Consider the following 22,821-nt stretch of genomic DNA (forward strand, 5'->3'; position numbering starts at 1 on the left):
GGCTCTTCCAAGAGGAAAAAAAAAAGGTTGGCACTGCTGTCATCATAAACTCAAACTTTTACTGTCACTAGTATCCCTGCTCCAAGGGGAACTTCAGGCAGTGCTGGCGGCCAGGCGAGGAAGCCCCTCACCCAGGACGCAGGTGGGCTCCAGACGCAGGGCCCACTCCCCCACTGGCTGCCTGACGTCCTCCCACTCCTGACTGCTCTCGCCCAGACTCCACTCCCACATCTGCACACCTTCCCATGATGGATTTGAAATTAAATTACATTAAGTATCATTGCTATGAACTTTCTTTTTCAGGAAATTCTGGTGGAGAGAAAAGGCAGATGGGGAAGAGATGGGAAAAAATTTGTAGTTTTTTCAGGTTTCCTTGCTGATTGATGTAAGTAATTTAAAAGCTCCAATTCACCCACTTGCTTTCCTAATGCCTAATTACGTGATACACCACAAGCTTATGTAGTTGGCCTCTAACTGTAACCGATTTCTTTTTCTTTTGAATCTAAAATCTAAAGCTCTTAAAATGTTCCAAATAACATATGAATGTTTTGAACAAGTAAGTATGGGGGGAAAAAACTGGTGAAAAGAAAAAAAAGAATTTGATGAGGTAAACAAGCAATCTTGTGAGATAAAAAAGAAAAAAAAAGAGATAAAATTTAGCCATAAAAATCAAGAGAGTCCCTGAAACGAAACTTGTTTTTTATCTTGGTAAAAATGTTAAGAAGTACACATGCCTCATCAACAACTTTTTCAGGCACCCTAAGAAGTGACTAGGAAGCGAATAACAAGTGCATTTTATCTTAAGTAACCTTACTTCTCACTTATTATTAGCAAAGAAAACTCAGTTTTGAGTATCACTTTACTTTCCTACCCCATGCTTAGATGATACAAAAGAATAAAAGAGCCAAGTTTAGATACATGGAAAAGTGCGCATGAACTAGTGACGGGGGTGGAGGGGTTGGGGAAGAAAAAGGACTTCAGGACTTCAATTATAGAAATGTACAAAGAGCAGAGAAAACAGAAGTGAGAGGTTTATGTACAGAGTTTTTATAAAGTCGAATTATTAATTTAAGATCCTTCAATAAAAGAACAGTTATCAGTTTATTTTTAACTTTCAACTTTAATGCCATCGATTGAAAATGTTTCATCTTCATTAAGAGAACTTGAGGAAATAAAATGCTGAGGGGAAAAAAATAAATGGTTAAAGGTATCTCATGTGCCCCTGGCACACAGAGAGAATCCCACATGACTTTAGAAGTCTCTCCCAGTTATTAGGTTTTATGGGTTGGGAATCTGTTTAATAGTTTCTGGGCAGTAGTTACAATCGCTTTTTCAGTTGCTCATTTTATGAAAATGTTACCCTCAAGGTACCCAGCTTTAAATTCCAGCTCTGCCACTAGATAGCCCCTGTGACCCTTGGCAAGGGTGTCCTCTCTGTAAGATGAGGATGAGAATAAAATGACCTCAGGAGGCTTTGTGAGTAATGCACGCAGAGCACTTACAAGAATGTTATCTGTTCCAGATGCAAATCTACTAAACGGTAGCTGCTAATATTTCAAGGTTCAGAAACCCATTTGCATACTTTGCCCCTGCAGCTATTTAATTTCATGAGGGTTTTTTTGGGGATGTCCCAACATCAGATCAGGAAATCTCTACTCCAGCCAACATCTCCCTCGAAAGCCAGCATCACTCAAGAGTGGTCAGCAGCCCATCTCTAAAGAGCCGGATGTTGGTACAGGCTGCGGCTGGACATCAGAATCCTGGAACCTCACTCGCCCTTTTTGGTCTCACTGCTCAGTTTTAAGGAGGTTGTTTGGGATCATTACAACCCATAAGTTAGAACAGCTATTAAATATCAGAGACCTGGTCACTGTTTTGAGTTAAGTTTGCTACAATTCACACACACAACTCAATGGGAAAATCTGATCCTCCAGCTTCCTGTTCTAAATATATTTTCTCACAAGGAAATAGATAACAAAAGAAATCTGATATACATTTGAGTGCCTTTAAAAATAATTCTAAAGCTATAATTCTATGATTAACCAAACGAATTTCAAAGCTGTATGTTAAAGCCCGCCCTCTAAAGGGTTTCCTATGGCAAATGTGACTGGGGTTGTCTCATCAAAGTGATACCAGAAGCCTGGTTTCCAGGGATTCTTTCCTGGCGAGCTGGCTTCCTATGTGGGCTGCTACTGGGCACACTCCAAGGCATTACTTAATCACATCTGTGAGAGAGCTACTTGAAGAGTACATGTCCCAGTTGTGGCTAATCTTGTGAATTTTCTGAGAGGCAAGATGCATTCTTAGGTCAGCATTAGAATAAGCACATTACTCATTGATCATTAAAGGCCATTCAGCTTGAGATCATCAAAATAACACTGCGTGAAATAAGACAGAAGAGAGAAGCAGCATCCTCTTCACAGCAGTGCTGAGAGCACAGTTGTTGCCTCCCTGCCGTGTTACGCTGCTGTGCATACCCAGACCTTGGAATAACCCCTTTTCAGCCAGTGGGCCCCTCCCTCTGTGGGCAGTTGGCTTTATAGCATCTTTTCCATCACCTGTGCAGGGACAACTTCAGGTGCAAGCCAAGTTGACAGTTACCTTGCCAGAGACACCCACCATCCTAAAAAAGAGGTAATTCAGCCCCCAAGATGTGTCCATTCTGGTCAGGTCTTTCTGTTTTCCCTTTCACTCAAGTGCAGAGCAGATGCAACTGGCTAGATGTGGGCTGAACATGGCGGGAAGAACACTCATCTGGAAGCAGATCAGGCCAGGCCCCCTCTGCTGTTAACCGTGAGGTTACAGGCGAGTTATTTCTGTCCTGGCTCATCAGTTCTCTATCTGCTCTGACTCCCACGTGCGTTTTGGGAGAGAGATGGCCCCTTTGAAAACACTTGGAGAAGCTTCCTTTTAGGGGGCAAGAGAGCACTATGCAACTGTGAAGGGCAGTGACGTCCAAGTCCATCAGACTCTCTCCCTGCTGATGTTCTTGGGTGAGAAGATTCATTCTCTTCATCTGTCAGGATGACAACATCTCCTCCCCCAAATACTGACTATAATTCAGTGCAAATAACAACACATGAGGTATTATGAAGGCACCTACTTGGGATGAATGTGGATATGACTAAAATATATATGAAGTTCCACAAAACAGCTATTCTAAAACCAGAGAATTCACATGCTGTTGCAGAATTAACTGTGTAAGGGAGAAGGGGGCAGAGAGTAAAAGAGAAAGGTGAGCAGAAAAGTTGGCGAAAAGGTGCTATGGGGAGGAATATGACGGAAGGGAGGCCGAGGAGACAATAATTGTACTTCCTTTGTGCTAAGAAGCCGGCCATTAAATCCAATGTCAAAAGCACCTTAACACCAGAAAAATAATCGCAACTAATAATGCAAATAAAGAGGAAACAGAAGCAGCAAGACTAAATGACAGGCCAAGGTCATACAAACAGCCGAGAGCAGAGCTGGGATCCAAGATGTTGTGTCCAAGGGTCACATTTGTACCCATTACAAACACAGCCTCCAGTGAAATCCCCGGCAGAAGTCAAGGGTATCAACAGTGACAAATCCCATTCATGAAGTTCCTTCGCCTGTGCGTAACACCATCACATTACAAACTGCTGTTCAGGTGCGTGGACGCCAACCAACACAGTGTCAACTTCCTACTGGGGGGCAGTTCTAAAGCAGCTGAACATTCTAGGGCAGACACGACTGACGAGACCGAAGAGTTCTTTAATGCCAAGCTTCTCTGAGCGATATGGTCAACTTTCTGTGCCACAGGACTGGTTCTGGAGGATCTTTCTCGTGCATGTGGTCGGCCTGAAAACGCTGATTAAAGCCCTCCCCCGTCAGATAAACACTATACTCTATGAGAAGTAACAGGAAGGATGATGTGGGACCCTTTTCAGGATCTAACCTTAAGTGGAGTATCCAGAACACCAACCTCAATCCACGTAGGGATAAGGATGGGAAACTATACACACATAGTCTGGAAGGACGAGAAAAAACAACATAACACTGATTTATGAGGTAAAGTGGCAATACCGTGGGTGACCAATTAACTGAAAACGTGATGTAGTTATCTCAATGCTGTGTGTGTCACAGAGCACACTGTTTTTTGGAGAGATTCCCCATCTGGCCCAGCGGCTGCCCCGCACGACAAGGTGGTCCTGGCAGTCCACACCACATCCCGCGCTGGAAGCCCGCGCTTCCATTCCAGGCTCCAAGATGCACACCACTACGCAAATGCCGGGCAGGCCTCAGGATACTTACTCTTGCAACAATGCTTGCGGGGGGGACACTGAGTTCATTAAGGGGGGTGACATTTCTTCAGGATAATAATCTGTCCTCTGTGGTTCGATCCCAGGTTCTATTTTAATTTTTTTCTGTAATATAGGCTTCTCATATGATTCAATTACAGGTACTAAAAAAATAAAAACAGAAAAGTCACTCTATGTACAGTTCACCAATTTCAGCCTTTAAAAGCTTACTGCACAGCTTCTACCTACTACGCCGTTGTGTGTGTATGTATGTGTCTTTGGCAAAATGACAGCAGAAATGAATCTGCGGGGCATTCTTTTTCTCCTGACCATAATTCTGCTAGCAAGCATTGTATGTCGGAAGCTGGACTTTTAAGACATCAGCCCCCAGAGGATTTCTTCCTTATGATTTTGGTTATCTCCTTTTAACCCCCGTCTTCTGCCTCTGACCAGTCAGTGAACAAGGTGGCTCTTAATAGTCATCACTATGGTTTAATGGTATTTCTTAAATGTCTTTTGGTGTCTTTTTGCACCAAGAACCATGCTGGCATTCAATAAAGCAAAATAAAGTCAAAATCTCTTGTTATCCCAAAGTTGACAATTACACAGTGAAACTAACTGTTTCATAGTATTAAACAGACAGCCTGATTCTTGGGAGCTCTTCCAGTATCAACACTTACAAAAAAGAAAGGAAATGCCTTAGGCAGACTCTAAGTTGACTATTTCCTTTAAGAGTTCAACAGCTCTTGGCATCCTTTGCTCCCTCACCCAGACTATCTGGTGAAGACCAGCAAGTACACACAAAGCAGGAGCAGCAGTGTGGGAGAGCAGCGGCGTTTACCTTGCATGCTACTACTGGAATTTTCCATCTCCTCCGACAAGGAGACCATGAGGGGCTGCTGGAGGTGGCTGGTGTACATGAAGGGGACGGGCTGCACCACGACGGGCTGTATGACGGGCAGGATGCCCGGGCTCCGGATCCCGTGCCGGGAGAGCGCCGCGGCCATCACGGGCGGCATGGACAGCGGCACGCTGAAGGGCTGCACGCCCGGCGGTGGCGGCGAGTACTTCTTGACGGGCGGGCTGGGCGAGGGCATGCTCAGCCCGGGCGAGGCTCTCCGGTGTGAGGACTGGAACTTCAGGGAGGACGGAGAGCTCCCAGCCGAGGGCGGTGAACTCCGCTTGTTGACAGTGAGGTCCACCGGCTCCATCTGCATCCCGTGCGACAGGCCTTCCGAGGTCTGGAAGAACTTGTCCGGCAATGGTGTGGAGTAGATGACGCCGTACTTGTTGGGCTTCATCGACTCCATGTAATTAGACGGGTATGACTATTGGCAAAGACAGACAGAAGCGTGTCAACAGCCAAGTAAGCACATTTGCTTGAAACACAAATTGAGGTGAACATACACAGCAAGGCTCATTCAGGTACGTGGACTTTGGTAAGTGGTTTGGATTTAGATACACACTTGACCCTAAAAAACGCTACGAGAGCTGGTCTAATCAAGGTAAGCACTAAGGCTGATGCGTTAACTGTGTCATGAAAAATCTCAAATTCAGTTCTAGGATGATGCCGGTGTTAAGGATGAGGATGACACCTGGAAAGATTCTAAAACAGGTCATATATGAGACAGAAGGCTTATGGGCCTTTACCACTGGGAGCTGGCATTAGGGTTCACCAAGAACCAGCCAAGCCAACTAATCTTGCTGCCTTTCTGATGGGTTTCTCAATTGGCAGGAAGTACTCTCCCTGGCTCTAGTGTCTTCCACCTCAGCAGAAAGACACCGAACACTTCCCACATGCTTGTGTGTACCACAGACAAACAGAGCTGCAAGGCAGTGCCTCTGGTTGGACTTTGGCCACTGACCAATCCATGCCCAGGGTGACCAAGAGTCCTGGTTTGCCTGGAACTGTCCTGGCTTTAGCACTAAAAGTCCTACATCCTAGGAAATGGCCCAGACTCAGGCAAACTAGGATGGCCAGCTACCCTACACACCTATATGTGGGAGGCCACCCACACTAGGGTGTTTACATCCTTGGCCCAACTTGTTCAACGGACTTATTCACAGTTTGAATGGAGCTGCAGAGGATGACTTAATTTCCAAACCCTGTGGATGACACAGAATTTTAAGAAAGAGCTAATATAATATGACTCAAATAAGGACATGTGATGCTGGAAGCGACTTGCACACAAGGCCCAGCCTTCTCTCCTTGACTCCTTGCTACCCCCTCGTCAAAAGAGGCTGGAGGACAACCTAACAAGATACTGGAGGAGAGACAAAATGGTTTGTTCCCACCCAAGTCTAAGATCTATTCCACAACTGACCTAATTTATCTTCAAGTACCTTTCTCTCCTATAATATCAGGATAACCTCTCATCTACCAGCTTTAAATACAAATCAATCATAATGTTTGCACGCTGTGTCCTTGGCCATGGAATTCACTAAAATTACTTCCATTCCTTAACTAAAGCTAAAAAGAAAAGCCCTGTTGTAGAATGCTTTTTGAAAAATTAAATTCAACATAAGCCATTTTTTTTTACCTGTAAGCATTTTAGAGAAACTGAAAGTTTTAGTCATAATATGTCAAGTCTGTCTGCAGAAAATGACTTGTATTTGAATGTTTCACAATCAAAGTGATAAGCAACAAACATACTGTGCCTCTCTCTTCCAGCTCGAAAACCCTGTATGGTTCGTGATTCTGAGGCAACATTAGCTCATGATGCACCCAAGAAAACCCACCAACAGGGCCTTATAATTAAACAGCTTGAATGTACTATTAATTTCTGAGCCTCCCGAGCTCCTCCAGTGGCCACTAATGTAAGTTACAAATAATTGTGGGATAGCAGTGGTTTTGACTGGGACTGCTACTGAGACCACACCCTTTCCTCTCTGGGAGAATCTCCCATGTGGCTATGCATCAGAATCCCTGGTGCAGCTTTTAAAACTCTAGATGCCTGGTTCCTTCTCTGGGCCAACTGAGCACCAGAGTACTGGACAGAGTACTGGAAAGTAAGGGACCAAGCAAACCTTTATCTGGTTCTGACATTAGTTTCTCATCATTAAGATTATGTGTTTTGTTTTTTGTCCTTTCTTTCTTGATACAGTGTCATCGTAATCTGTATAACCACCTGGAACAGTGGTTCCCGCAGTCTGGTGCACATCTCTCTGAGGGTACCCCAGATACTTACAGACGGTACACAATGAACATACAGCCCTTTAAAATACTTACATGTTTATTTAAATGCATAAGAAAAAAATCTATGTTTTTTTAACAGTAGTAACAAAGTTCCTTTTAAAAATAATTTTATGTTAAAAAAGCAATTCTAGAAAAAATTGAAAAGAATAGATATACACATGTATATGTGTAATTGAATCACTTTGCTGTATACTTGAAACTAATACAACACTGTAAATTAACATACTTTAATTTTTTAAAAAAAGGCAAGAAAAATGACTTCCTAAATATTAGAAGTACAGGTGCATGAGGATATGGCAAAACTTGTCAAAGATGGTACTGGATGCCCACCTTCTAAGAGTTTGTGGGGTTAAGACTAAAATTGGACTCAATGAGATGCTTCCTATGTAGATGAACTTAACACACACTGTGGTCCCAGGGGGTCCCTTCTCCTCCTTCCTTACATAACAGGTACACTGTCATGGCTTTGATACTCCCTATCAGGGCATCTCAAACTTTACTGAGCACACAAATTCACCTGGGGATCTTGTTAAAATGCAGGTTCTGAATTACTGGGGAGTGAGCCAAGGTGCCATAGACCACCTTCGGAACAGCATAGCCCTAAATGACAGAGGTATACAATACAAATATTAATTTTTAGTATAAAATTTGGTAAACTGTTTAAACACAATTTAAAGGGTGGGAAAAGATTTTTCACTGTTTAAATAATACTGCTTAAAAACAAGGACATGAGGTTATAAAATCAGGAAACACAAACTACACAAATTATGGTTTTTAAAAATAGCTTTGAGTGATGTATCCGAGATCAAATGAGGAGAAGACTATTTCTACCTTTCTTTAGAAGGAGATACACTCTGGTACAACATAAGGTCAGAGGCCCAAAACAGACAGTAATATTAAAATTAAATAATATTATAATAGGCAAAATCAAAAGAGGCACCAGGCTTACTAACAAAAAATGATAAATTATGTACAATGAGGGTTTAAGGAAGTAATTAACTACAGGAGGAAAAAGATGATTACTCCTGGCTCTAAAGTTTAACCAGCTTGATATAATTTTCTAAAAGGCAAAAGTTCTGGTAGGAGAAACAAAAACTCCAGGAAATGGGAGGCAGTGTTCATTGTTTCTACTCACTGAAATGTAGCTTCTCCCTTATTTTCAGCCCTAATCTTCAAAGACCTCCCTATGACCTAGATTTTAATGCCAAGTTATTGGCAGCTACATAGGAAGCAAAAATGGGGACATACTTCTACTGCTGTCATTGCTGGATTTTCCTATCTGTGGGGTGAGTTTAAGGAAAGCAGGGATTTAGAACCTGGGAGATTGGCAAATTTAATAACAGTCTCAGGTTTCTCAAGCCATAAAGAACCAGCCACCCACAGAGCTAAGTTTTGTAAACATTATGCCCAGCTCTGCAGAGAGCCTGCCCGCCGTGAACGCTCCCTGTCCCCTAGACTGGACATGCGGCTTTTGTAAGGCTCTAGGCAGGGCTAAAAGCAGAGGTCCAAACAACTGAGTACACTATTAACTACTTCCCGTCCGACTGCCTCACCTAAGGGTAAAGAAATGTGGTTCTTCAAACTGTCTGGCAAATTTCAGAGCAATGTTTACCAGAACCTTCTATGAGACGTGTTTACTGCAACTGTTTGGGTGGAGCACATGAGCTACTGCAATCGGCTTGCAACAATCTGGTTCTCCAGTGTAAGGACTGACACGGGGCTTGCTGGGGTGTGTGCCTTGGGTGGGTACGCCCTGGTAATAGCTGCCTCCTCTCTGCTCCAGATCATTCCTGTCTTCTAACAAAGCAATGCAAAGTGTGGCTGCACCAGCCTGAAATCAGAAACAGAGGCAAGTCTTCTTGCAGAAAGAGTGGCTCTGGGCATCCACGGCCCCCCACGCACACTGTTTACCCGAGGAGCCCGGTTTGCTGGAACAGAGCAGCCTGGAGGCGAGACTCAAGCAAGGGTCTCCCCGCCTCACGACCCCCACTAGGGGTGGTAATGGGTTTGCTTTTCCAAAACATCTGTTTTTCTCCAAGGCTATCACCTTATATGAAAGTGAGAATTAAGAGTTTCTTATTTTATTGGGAACAGTTTTGGTGAGTTTTCCATTACAAGCTGGTTCCAGTGGATGGAATGACTGCACGAAACATGGAAGAGTCTCTGTTTCACTATTCATTAATACGAAAAAAATGTGGACATCCGTGACAGGGCCATGGCAAGTCAAAGGAATCTTCAAACCAAGGGTGGGGTTCCAAGTGCAGGAAGGCGCGGTGCATTTATAAACAAACTCTCTGGAAACAGTAAATGTCATGCCCCTCTCTGCAAACAAAAGTAGAAAGCTCTCTTTCTGCCGGGCTCAGAAAAGTCATGAAAAGTTTGTTACAACAGGGCAGAAGAACTACTGATTTTCAGTACTTCTCAATCTATAAGATCACAATTTTCACTACAGAAAAGTAAAAAATACACTTTCTTCAAAAGTAATCTTTCTGTAGGACTAGAATAAGGAAGAGTAATTTTAAAAAGTTTTTCTTTCTCACTTCCTGAATTAAATTCTTTTAATCTTTCAACCTTCTTTGGAAGTGTATTGGTAGAAAGAACTCCTTTACATACATATTTTATATACACCTGCCATTTCATATTTTACAAATTATAATCTCCAATTCTACAAATGAGAAAAAATTGGAGGTTCAGGGAGCTAGGGTGGCTTTGCTGGCGTGGCACTGACAGTAGGAAGCAGAGATCCTCAGCACAGAGGGGAGGGTGTGCTCTGCTCCCAGTTCTTGCAAATTTTAACAGGATAACCCAGAGTCTTACCATTTGCCTCAGGGCACACGATTTACTACAGGACAGTGTGAAGGCTTACATTTCGTTAGAGAGAAAGACATTTCCTCTCTTTCTCTAAACTATAGCAAAACACCAAACAGGTAGATTGCCTCTGCTCTTCTCTCACCTTATAAGAAAAAGGGGAATAAATGAGTCACTATAAAATATTTTTATTCATGTGGAATTAAAACAAAAATCTTCAAATGTCCTACACTGCCTTAACGTTTAGGACACTGGCCTGAATAAATAAAGACTTCAACCTTCAGGCCAAAGGTGGAATTAAAAAGAAAGGAATAAAGGAACAATAAATCAGGTTTTCATACACTCCACCTATGAAGGCAGGAAAGATGAAATTTGAAGATTTAAGAGTGGAAACAAAAGCTTTTCATGTAATTTTGTTACGAAAAATAATCCCAATGCCCTACTACTCCCCCAAATGTTTCAGTTAACTGAGATTTTGCTGAATTAAGAAGAAACTTCATTGTAAGGACTGAAACTATCTTTTGGTGAAATGATCTAATTAAATTCTATAAGCATCAGTTGAAGTTGAAAACTGGAGCATGAAGGAGAAAAAGACCATTAAATTGCAAAAATACTTCTACATATTTTAACTTCATGTATTAATATAAGTTACAGTATTAACTTATACTTACTATTACTTCAAATTCATTTTATGTCCATTTTTTTTCAGCAAAGTGCATTTCCTTGCCTTAATTGTATCCTGCCAACTTCATTTTAGCTTTAAATTAGGCTCCGGTGCCACATTCTCATGCTTGATTAAAAGCATTGGAAGTATAATGAATAGTAAAATGCATCACTGATGGTTCTGCATCATTTATAAAATTAATCATATTCTTCAATACTAAAAAACTTCATATTTCAAGGATATAATTAATGGGGAAATTTTATACCTTAATTTTCCTCCAATGTGATTATGTAATAGTTGGGGGAAAGGAGTTGATGACTATGATGACAACATGAGTAACATTAGAAGTCAATTTAGTTTTCTGATTAATAATTCTTATTGTTGTTATTATCATATTCAGACACACGGTTATCCAGTTATCGTGCGAGAATGTAAATGTTATTTCCTTAAAGGTACTCTGACTTAACTTTTCACTGCACACAGTGGTAAACACTTCACTGGCTTAGTAATCTCTATGGCAACTCAGTTCCAAGGGCCTTGGAGTGACCCCGGAGTCTTGTATAAACAGTTTTGGCAGGAACCTCCACAGCCAATGCAGAAGGATGATCTAATTTTTGCAAGCGTGTCATTACCAACCTTCAGATATACAACTCAGGCCAAGTTTTTCCCCGTGAGTATTTTCCAAGCCCGCAAAAGAAAAGAGCAAGGCAGAGTTGGGAGCGTGGCTTTGTTATTTCATGTTTACTAACTCAGATCCCCTCAAGTCTCAACCACTCCCTGCTTTGAAGTCAGACACCTTTCTGTGGCCCCCTGTGTCCCACTGGCACAGCAGTGACGCACCTACATAAACACCTGGACTAACCACTGGTTCCCTGGTGGCCCAGAAGCAGGTAGAGGGGCCTGGCTCCCGGGAGGGGCTAGCTTAGCACTAAGGTGTTGAAAATGACAGTGAACCTAATTCCCTCCCAGCCAGGACTCTTCCAAGTGAAGCAGGGATTCATTCCACCCTCACACCAAGTTCGTTCTTTCACTAGCTTCCTCCCAGGTCCCTCTCATACCCTCACAGCTCCATATGGCTGCAGTGATTTTAAGCAAATCATTTTATTCTTAATATATTTTTACATGCAAAAGAACTGAAGAGCTTTTCCCCTTCAGGTTTTATCTTTTTGATCAGCCCCATGAAGGACATCCTGAACACTACATGAGACAAAATGGAATATTTTTTTTCTCCAGTATGAAAAAAAAAAATGACATTCACAAACATGTTTAAAAAACTCTTCTATATAGTCTGGGCAGTGATCTGCAGTAAAACACCTCTAAGTAAACATGTTCATGATGCAGACTTCTTGTAAGTACATTTGGAAACTGCTTCCTAATCATGATAAACACTGCATACAGGTTTTTTTTTAATGTCCCTAGATGCATATTAATTTTTAAAAATCAACCTGGCCAACCGTTTTCTTTTCTTCTTTCTTCTTTTTTTGCCAAAACCAATAATCCTGAGAGCTCAAACTAAAAAACTGGTAACTGAGAGGTTTCTGTAAATTGACTTCTATTACGACTAGACTCGCCTGTGGTTCAAGTTCTACGCTGATCATCTCTGGGGCGTGGGGAGGGCGCTTAAGGAAACACGAATCCCATTACATGGGGCACAGTCACCAGGAGGGTGTTTACCCCACTTACTACCAGAGGCTTTCAGAAAAGTTTGCCCACCAAATGCCTGTCGAGTAACTTTAAGGAATAATGCCACCACAGTCAGGTTATCGACACTTGGAATGAATAAGGAGAGACGTTCAGTTTTGGAAAACTTACCACCGAGACAGGGTCCATGGCCTCTTGCTTGACAGGGACAGGGTCAAACATGAGCATTCTCTTAGTTACGCTTTCTAGGGTGCTCTGGTGATTGGCCTAGGAAACAAAACAAGGTGTCTGCCTAAATCCCAAGGGTACTTTCAATATAAACAGTAAAAATAAAATATAGTATTCCTCACCCCGCCACCCCAACTCCTTCCTCTCCTCTGCCCCCGGGATGGCTGGAATTTGCTTCCCGTACCTATGAAAGATGCCATTTTATATAACGAAAGCCAGACCCCATGGTCATAACCAGGTAAGCACCAACTGGCGTTTCTAACTCAAATACACAAACCATGACATTCTGGAACAATGGGGACAGCCTCTTCTGAGCAGTGAAGCTTGCTTACAATTACCATGCATCTCAACAGAAGTTCACACTATATATGAATGTTAAATACCTTTCCTTGTCTCCTTATGTTCATAACAGAAAAATCAGAAAGAAACAAGACAGGCAAAAAGACAAGCTAGAACCAACCACCATGAATATCTTTTTTTTAAAAAAAAATCCTTCCAAACTCTTTTTCATATGGATTATAGTATGTATACTGTATAGTAACCATAACATCACTTGGCAATTTAGTGGGAAAATGTTTCTTTCTCACTAAGTTTGGTTGTATACCATCAAATTCAAGGTGCCACTGTGTAAACCAATCAGACTTAAAAAAATTCCTTTCATCGGGCATTTAGGTTGCTTCTAAATTTTCACCACTACAGACGGCAATGAGCATCTTTATACTTACACCTTCCTACACATTCTTAATTAATTTTTAGGGTAAATTTTATGAAAGGGTGAATGAGAAGCCATGTACATTTTTCCAGAGCATCTGCTGTATCATCCAAAGATACTCTGTTATTTCCATCAATAAAATAGAACCTGCTTCCCAACATTTCTACCAGCAATGTGCATTTCCATCTAAAAAGTTTAAAATGTTGCCAATTTGTTAGCATCAAAATTGATACTATTTCTATATTGACTTCATTATTGAAGCCGAATCTTTTTTTGAAAATACCATTTACATTTCTTCTTTTGAGAAACGCCCACCCCCCTCACCAACTTCCTATTAGCACTTTTTACACAGGAAGACTATTAGCTTGTATTCACTCTAATTTCTCCTTAGGAAATAAGCCAATCTTTAACCTAAAGTAAATACAATGTCCATCTTGATCCTGTTTGGTCTCCCTCTTTCATTATTTGTGAGCCCTCTTCTCCTGTGTTTTGTACTAGTCCACTTCTAGTGCTAAAATACATCAAACCAACTGCTTCCTCACAAGGAAAATATCCAGTCTGCTCGCCATTTCACAGGTTACAGAATCACTGCCCATGCACCACCCAGATCTTCAGCAACCTGCTCTAGGCACTTCCTATCCAAGTTTGATTTAAGTGCTCAGCACTTTGGTTAAAGGTGAAGTCTACAGATCACTTTGGTTTGGGTGGAAAAGTGAACAAGATCTAGATTGGGTTCTACCTGAAAAAGCTGCAGAGGCCCCTGGTTCTAGATCACTTCCTGCGTTTCAGTATTTAAACTCCCCATCGCCCGTGCCATGCCAACAATCCTGTAGTTAGTGGTGTCCCTGCTCTATGAGTTCAACTAAGACATCTTCACACACAATTACAGAAGTAATACTGTGTCGTTCTTGTGCATCGCTGCTTTGCTGAAGGCTGTCCTGGGTCTCATGACAACACGTGAATGTCACCATGAACTCAACATAAGGCCATGACTTCAAAATTATACTTGCCACATCACAGGACGTATTATAATCTGCAGACACAATCTGATAACAGGCTGCTCAAATCAATGGTGCTGCCACCCTCTTCTGTATAGCAGCAAGAACAAACCCCACAGCCAGTGAAAAATGGATGAATTCATAATTAAGGATGAAAACCCCTTTTGTGTCTTGAGATCTATTATTAACCAGTTCCCAGCCTAGCAGCTGTACAGATGGATATGGTTCTAAGAATTGCTGTCCAGGGCCCCACAGCGGGCCGTAAACAAAGGATGTGAGATCGCCTGCTTATATGAATGAGGTCAGATAATTCAGCAGCCTCGACCCTGGCTGGCCATCCTCCTCCAAGCCTTTTAAATTTAATTTACTCTTACAGATTTTATTCAGTCTGCTAGTCAGGATCTTGATGCAAATCCTTCTAAATAAAAGCACTAATATTCTCAGGAGTGTAAGGAAAGAGACTTGGCCTGGAGATTAAGCAGATCTCATTCACCTTCAAGGTTTTGGGAAATCAAACGAGATTAAAAATAAACAAACAAAATCCTTTTTCCCCTCGAAATCATTTCCATCAATGAATATGCACAAAATATTCAAATCTACATGCTATACATACTGCACTAAACTTGTTTGTCCCCGATTTCTGGAACAATGTCAGGTATTTATCTGCCTCTTTGCTAAAGGTCAATCTCCTCTCCCCTTAAAAAAAAATTTAGGTTAAATTCAGTTTAAAAGGTAAGAGCTGCCTACAACCTGTATGGGATCTCATACAGGGCCTTGCCACTTGACGACTGCATCACGGCAACAGCTCCTTGGCATCGCCACACCTCACCGTACCTGGGACCCTTTACCACCAGCAGGAGCAGCTCCGTGCAGTAAGATGATGGGCTCTGTGGCTCATTTTGGTTTAAATTCTAACCCCACCATTTAGCTCATAAAGCCTTCAATGACTTTTTTGATGTCTATGGCAATGAGTTCTGACTCCATTTAGAAATGAATTACACATTAACTTGCTATAGTTTGTGTCATTTTAAGACATTACTTAAATCACTTTTATTCTTTAATTTTTCTGTTTTATCTAAGTTGAAGGAAATGAGTGCTTTGAAAGACTTGCAATCATAAGAGAAAAAAATAGTCTAATATAAAGCATCCCTTCTAACAAAACCTTTTTCATTTTTATCAAAAATAAAATTGTAAAGGTATATTTATTTGTTCAGGACTGTACCTCAAAGCGTAACTCAATCACTGATGAAGGACTATTTCTCACATGGACGTATTTCAGCTAATAAATGAAGTAATAATAGAATTCAGAACACTTGATTTTTTTTTTTTGTATTTGACCACGATTTTTTTTTTTAATTGAAGTACCATCAGTTACAATGTGTCAGTTTCTGGCGTACAGCACAATGCCCCAGTCACGCATATACATATATATTCATTTAGAACACTTCATTTTGAAACTCCTAACTAAATAATGCATCACTGGACAATAAAAAGTCCTTGTAAAATTCAAAACCCAATTTAGGAAGAGAATCACTATGAACAGAACCAAACTCACTGTCCATTCACAAGCTTAAACAGCACTTTGTCCCCAATTTGATAGCTTCTAAAATGACTGATCATACTTTTAGGGATAATTATAGTATGTGGAACAAGAAGGCTGTGGAAAAAAAAATGCACCCTAACCTTTAACAAGAGCTTCTTGGGAGAGGTGGGGGAGGGGGGTGAGTGCAGCTTTATACACACCTATTGCCCATTTTAAAATTCATTAAATCTATGATTAAAACTTTTAATAAAAATGAGAGAGGGAAGTTAAGCTAGAGGGAAACCCAAATTAGGACGAGAATCAAATGCATTAACACAAATCAGGCTTTTATTTGCAGAAAATGTCCAGATTCTGTACCTGTGTCTACCTCTGAATAGACCACTTTTGCCACCAGCACTGATCTTGTCTTTGGGTTCTGTTCTAGAATCAGAAAAGGGTGACTGCAATGTTTCCAAAATGCCTCCCATATAACTGAGAAGTAAGTCACACACTGGAAGAACTGGCGTTCCTAAACCTAGTGGCTTTTGTCATACATGGGCAACTCAGTGCTAAGGGGATATTACCATCACATTAAAAGAATGCTAAGTAAACTACAAATGCTATAGAAATTAATTATTGCACAATACTGATCGCAATCCTAAGTAGAACCAGTAGGTGGCGCACTAAAACAGGAATAAAGATGAGGACCCAGGCAGTAAACTGAGTTGCCAATGTCAGGGTCTTTAAACCTAGTGGGTTGTAGCTAAGCTCAGGAATTCTGTTAACCATCTTATGTGGGTATCACACAGATGAGGAGGCCCCCAAATGCGATTCTGTTTTTCTTACAACTATTTTCCAATCATTAACACATTTACTTCTTAGTTATGTTTCAGTAGCTTAGGAGACATAACATTCTAAACTAATCAACCCAAGGATAACACAACCGCACTGTAAAGAGAAAAACGGAGCCACACTGGTATTAAAAAAACAAAAACAAAACAAAACACAATTCATCAAAGTGTTGAAAAGCAAAAAAATATGAACATCACCATTGCCAAAATAATTTTCCATCCCTGGAGCAGACTTCATCTTCCCCAACTGTGTTATTTTGCTGGGAAGGGCCAATACAACTGAATTTTCCTCCAAAAGGAAGAAACAGATTTCCCTTGACACTCTCTCCACTTATACTTCTGACTTTTCAGATGTCTTTTGACATATGAGGATCAGATTTTTGCTAAGATGCACAACCGTGTGCTTATGTCTTAAAAAGCTTTGGTGAATCATTTACATGACGTTTCATACGCGATACTGTTCAGCCTCACACTGTCCTATTCAGCCCTCCACGAGGCCTACTCCACAGCTGCTTCATGAGGGTACAAAGGAGCTGCAGAGCTTAGAAATACACACAGGCCTTCATGTAAGAGGAGGTTATGATGTGGCCAGCCTCCTTTGAAAGTAGTTTGTCTTGAAGCTACAGCATTCTGTTTTATTACAGAAACAACCTTATAAATGACGGCCCCTTCCTTAAGAAGCATGACAAAGAGACACAGACAGACAGAGGTGTATGGTGCGGGTTGAGGAGACAGTGTGTGTATCTGAAGCAAAGTTTCTGGGTGATGTATCAGGATTTGCTTCTGACATTTTCCCTTCTCATCTCTCTTTTATTGCACTTTGCATGTCTTTCTTTCCTCAGCTCCTCAAAGGGCCCCTGCATTCTTCTCCCACAGCCCAGCCTGACCCTAAGGCTCTAGACTACCTGCCTCCCTCCTGCACATCTTTATTTTCTAGCTGACCTCAGCCAGGTGTAAGGAGAAAATCAAGATGATTAAACCAACACACCTGTAAGTGCCCTTTTCAACTCTCCCAAGTGTCTGGATGTTAAAGGAGGGGAGAATGTTGCCACCCCCCACCCCTTATTTCCCCAAGGAAATTCAGGGAGAAAATTTAAAAAAATAAAAATAAAAATCGCTGTATGTGTGTGTAATTCTTGGTCAGAAGGAGGGCCAGGGCAGGAAGGCAACATCCCTGCAGCTCAACTTCCTTTCCAAAAGGAACTTTTCTTCACTTCCGTACCCAAACTCTTCCAAGAGTTGAATATTTAATGGCAGTTGCCTAGGCCAGAAATACAAAGGGCCGGGCAACAGATGTAAGCAGGCATTTCTAAGTGGGAACCTCCTTTCAGAAGAGCCAAATGCTGGCAGCTACCTGGAAGAGAGTCACGTTTTCATGTCACTCAGTGATGATCTTCTCCTACCCCGGTTTCCTATTGTTGGTTTGAGGGAGAAAATTCCAGGGAGTATTTCTAAGTCTTTGTACCCCTCATAAATTAGTTATTTTGCATCAAAATGTTTTGTAAATGGGAAAGAAGTTAATTATTTAGTTTCAGATTAAATATAATGATCCATGAGCAAACAATCCGCCCTCTCTCCTCTCCCGCCTAACAAGCCACCCAATTTTACTTTCCTGCCTCCACCCATCTGCTCCACCCTATGGAGACTTGCCAAGGCAGCCCAACTTGTCCAAACAGGACATGGCTTCAGATAAGATTCTGCCCACACCCTGTACTTCGGAAAGACCAAGTGAAGCAATTGATTTTGCATGTCAATAAGGACAGGTGCAAAGGTAGCCACCAAGCAAACTCCCTCCACATTTCCAGACAGGGGCCCCGCAAAGCAGGGGTGGGGGGAGGGGAACCCAAACCCATACCCATTAGCTAACCTCTCAAGTCCACGGCCACCCGGCGAGTGGCATTCCACATTTTTCTTAAAGAAATCTTAGCAAACACTAATGATCTCCCCTACTAAGGTTACTCATTTTCCTCCTTCACCCTGTCTGACAACTTTGTATTTGAGTTTTAAGGGCCAGTAACCCCCAACCAATTGAAAATTACCCCTCCTGTGTAACCCCGCTGCACACATGTCTTACAAGGCCGGCCTCAGCCCTCACGAGTCTCTTCCGTGGAGCGTTATATAATCAAATCCAGAAGGGCTGCGCGGGGCCACGCCTCATCTGCCTCCCCGCCGGGCGCCCTATCGCTGCAGACCCACCCCACTCCGCCCTAAGGGGCCTCCACCCATGGGGCCGCACCCTGCAGGGAGTGGGAGGCTGGGAGGGACCCACTGGCTCTGGTCAGCTGCCAGTTCCTGGAAATTCCAGCCTGAGCAGGAGCAGAGGCGGCTGGAACCTCAAAAATAACCAGAAAGAAGTGGTGGTTGTGTTTCCCGCAGCCCCTGAGGATGCCCCACTACCAGGGCCTCTTGCCGAGCCACAGAACCTCTGGATAGAACTGCCCTCCCCCTCAAAAGTCAACAAACAGAAAAGCATTTGGAGCCACCGCTGTGTAAGGAAAACGAATCCAAAGTATCCCAAACCCAAGTCCCCCTCTCCACTCTTGCTCCTGTCCTGAAAAGGCTGCCCCCACCTCCTTTATTTGCCTTGTTTTCTGGTCACTTGTCATGGCAACCTAGAGGTCATCTTTTAAGTCTTCCTCACCAACTTTTCTCTCCATTTCTACTGTTGCCACAGGTGTGGCCAGACCCTCAGTGCCTCAAGCCTGTTACTGGGGTCTCCCCAAGCCTGTCCCGTGGCCCCTCCGATCCATCCTGACCCCTTTGCCACCTGCAGTCCTCAAAGTCCTCTTCTCAGCTAGCCTTTCCCAAGCTCCCAAACCTCCCTCCGATGGGACCCCAAGGGCTTGCAGAGTGGGCTCAAGTGCCTGGGCGCAGCACCCCTTCCCTACCAGCTGCCCCTGCTCCAGCAGGCACCCTCCACGCTGGCGGCCCTGGGTCCCCCTCCCACCCTCCATGCCTTTGTTCATTTTTGGCCCAGATGCTGGGCAACCGGTGTGGAATGCCCGTCCCCTTCCGGCTTATCTAAATCCTCCTAATTCTTCAAAGACCAGCTCAAGGCCCTCCCCACTCTCTGCAGCCAGCTGACCGCTCCCTGGCCGTTCTGAGGCTGCCCTTCTTACCTAGATAGGCTGGGCTTTTAACTTTCTCAAAGGTCGGCCCCGCTGGAGTGAAGGGCAGGGGCACCTTACACCTCCTTAGAGAAGCTCCCTCCCACTTCCCAAAGGAGATCAGGCATGTTCACGAAGGTTGTTTTTGTCAGGCATAAAGATCAAATACAAAAGTACTTGGGGCCCAGGAGTTCTAGTCACTTCCTTTTCCCTTAGAATGCACTTGAAATCTCCCTGAAACAAGTAATAGGGGTGAGGGGGCCTAACCTAAAGGAAACCTATTAAACCAAACTTCCTCAGAATAAGGTATTGCTCCTAACCTTAACCTTGCCTGTTCCGCGTTCTCCAGAGACCTTATCAAGCATCATCCTCAAAGAGGTTTTTTTTTTTTTTACCTACCCAGAGAGCTCTTCTGAACTATCTAGTATCAAGGTTCCTACTGTTTTAAGGCCTAAAAAAAAAAAGCAAAGAGAGAAGAAGAAGCTATTTCAAGAAGAAGAAGAAGAAGGTGTGTGTGTGTGTGCATGACAAACACTATTTCTTTTTTAAAGGCTACTTCTCTTGACCAAGGAAAGCCAGGGGCTCAGTGATGTTCAGGTTTCCTGATCATCACTACTTTCATGACTGGCAATCTCTGGGTGCTATTCTTTATATGGACTGTGTCATTTCACGCCTATGAGATGGGGAGGTACTACTTTTCTATTTAACTGATGAGATGATGAGAACACTGAAACAGAGAGGTAAAGCAATCTGTCCAAGAGCACACAGTTGTTAAAGCTGTAGAGCTGGGATTCGAACCCAAAGGAGTCTGACTTCAAGGCTGGTGGTGAACTTGGCACTCCACTCTACTACCTGCCCCTGCAGAGGACAACACTCCACAACAGCGGGATAGAGATTTCTGCAGACAGATCTGTCCAGGGAGGACTGGGGCCGGGGCAGTGGATTTACAACAGCGGCGATCTCAATTCCTCCCCACTGGCCCCAGCTTCTCCCCCTCTCCCCCAGGGCACGCTTGGACACAACATCAAAAGACACATTCTGAAGGCCCCCAAATTAGGCTATTATTGTTCCTAGCCAATGCACCTGCAACTGGTCCATAAAACTGCTCAGAAAAAACTGGCAGCTTTACCCAAGTAAATACGGAAATCCTCATAATAACTGTACAAAGGTGGAAGGGTCAGGTCCTCATCCCCATTTTAGAAATGAGGAAATGGAGGAACAGAGGTGAAATGACTAGCCCAAATTCAAAGAGCTGGTTGGAGCTGCAGCCAAGAACAGAAGTGCGTCAGCCTGCAGACCCAGGGCTCTTTCTGTTCTGCTTAACACTGTGCCATGGGACCTGCTTTTAAGTAAAACTGTCTTATACGTGGGTTGCTCCCCCAGTGCCAAGGGTGTGGGACGTGTGTGGGGCCATACTGCCCAAGGGAGGCGGTGCCATGGGGAGGTTCCAGCGGACAATTAAGATTTCAAAATGACTTTTCAGGTTGGATCACCCTGGACCTCCTCCATCATGTGGCATAACTAAGCATAATGACTGCACGCAATCTGAGATTAGCGCTAATGAGTAGGTGCTCAATAAATACTTGTGAGATGAATAAATGAATGGATGTCAAACTACCCTTCTCACCTGCTAGGATAAAACAAAAGGCAGGGGCCTCGGAGTGACTGTACGACAGGTGTTGCACCAGGAAAATTAGTGCAGCTAGCCTGAAAATCATATTCTAAAACCTGAAACACAAAGCAACTGTGAAAAGTTTGCTCGGGAGGCTTGGGAGACAAAACTCCCTTGTTTGGAGAACTAAGTGGAACAGGAACTCGAACTTACTAATGAACATGGTTTTAGGGTGCAAAGCTCTGGAAGGTACCCAGGTATAAAGTACAAGAAGAGATAAAGGAGTGGATTTCAGGGATTAGATTCAGAACGGTAGTTGGGAGAATGAAGACCGAGTGGGCCAAAGGAGAAAGGACCCACACTTGATCACGGGTCGCTCTCCAGGGTAGAATGTGCTGCCTCCAAGTCCACTGGATTGCTTCTCTCTAGATTTGGCCAGACTCCACTGATCTGGGTTGAGACTAGCTCCAGGCCATCCCTGGAGATCCCCAGGCCTCCGGAGATGGGAAACCATCTTGGGCATGTTCCAAGCTAAGGTGGGCTCTTCAGAGTCCTCCTGGAAGGGGACTGTTTCAGAAAGCACCCCCTTCCTGGAAGAGGGAAAGAGCTAGACCCAGGGTCACACAGATGCATGGGCTGAAGGGCCACTTAACTTACTCCATTCGGTCTCCAGCTTCCCTTAATAATGAGATGGGGGAAATGATAATGTATTCTGCCTGCCAACACAATGGAGTAAGTTTCAAATAGCTCCAGCAACCTGCTTTGCTAGAGAAAGAACTTTACTCTGAGTGTTAAACACTCTGACCGACAGATACAAAATATACTGACAATTTTTTTTTCTGTTCCACTGAACTATGATGACATTCCACAAAATGCACAGAGCCAATTAAAAGGCTATATATATTTTTTTGCTTAGGGAGACAACAGTACCAGTTCTGGTTCAGAAACTGTCTATAGCATTGTGTCTTTTATTACTACTAAATTCCAAGGAAGGAGAGTTGGTGGGGCACGGGTAGGGGGAGCAGGGCTACCTCCTTTAGACAACGCTCTCCCTTATCAGGGCAGACTGCTGTCTGGCTTCCTGTCTCGAGCTCTGGCATTACTGCTTCAGAGGAGAGACGGGGTCTAAGAAAGGGACAGAGCAGGCTTGAAAATGAGAATGCTAAAAGCCACCATAATCTTTCCTTTCCAACTCACTCAAGATGAATTTTGACTGGAATATT

General features: G+C 43.1%; 1 protein-coding gene across 1 annotated transcript in view; it reads right to left on the bottom strand.

The window, feature by feature from the left end:
* The window catches only part of KLF3 (KLF transcription factor 3), a 34,773-nt gene that overhangs the window by 6,786 nt on the left and 5,166 nt on the right, over positions 1-22,821 (bottom strand). The window contains exons 2-4 of the mRNA XM_072945243.1: positions 12,740-12,835; positions 5,101-5,587; positions 4,273-4,423 (exon numbers count right to left, since the gene is read on the bottom strand). Coding sequence (XP_072801344.1) covers positions 4,273-4,423; positions 5,101-5,587; positions 12,740-12,796 — 695 coding nt within the window. The 5' untranslated portion in view covers positions 12,797-12,835. The remainder of the gene's footprint in view (positions 1-4,272; positions 4,424-5,100; positions 5,588-12,739; positions 12,836-22,821) is intronic.

The sequence above is a fragment of the Vicugna pacos genome, chromosome 2, assembly GCF_048564905.1.
Source record: "Vicugna pacos chromosome 2, VicPac4, whole genome shotgun sequence".
NCBI classification, from domain to species: Eukaryota; Metazoa; Chordata; class Mammalia; order Artiodactyla; family Camelidae; genus Vicugna; species Vicugna pacos.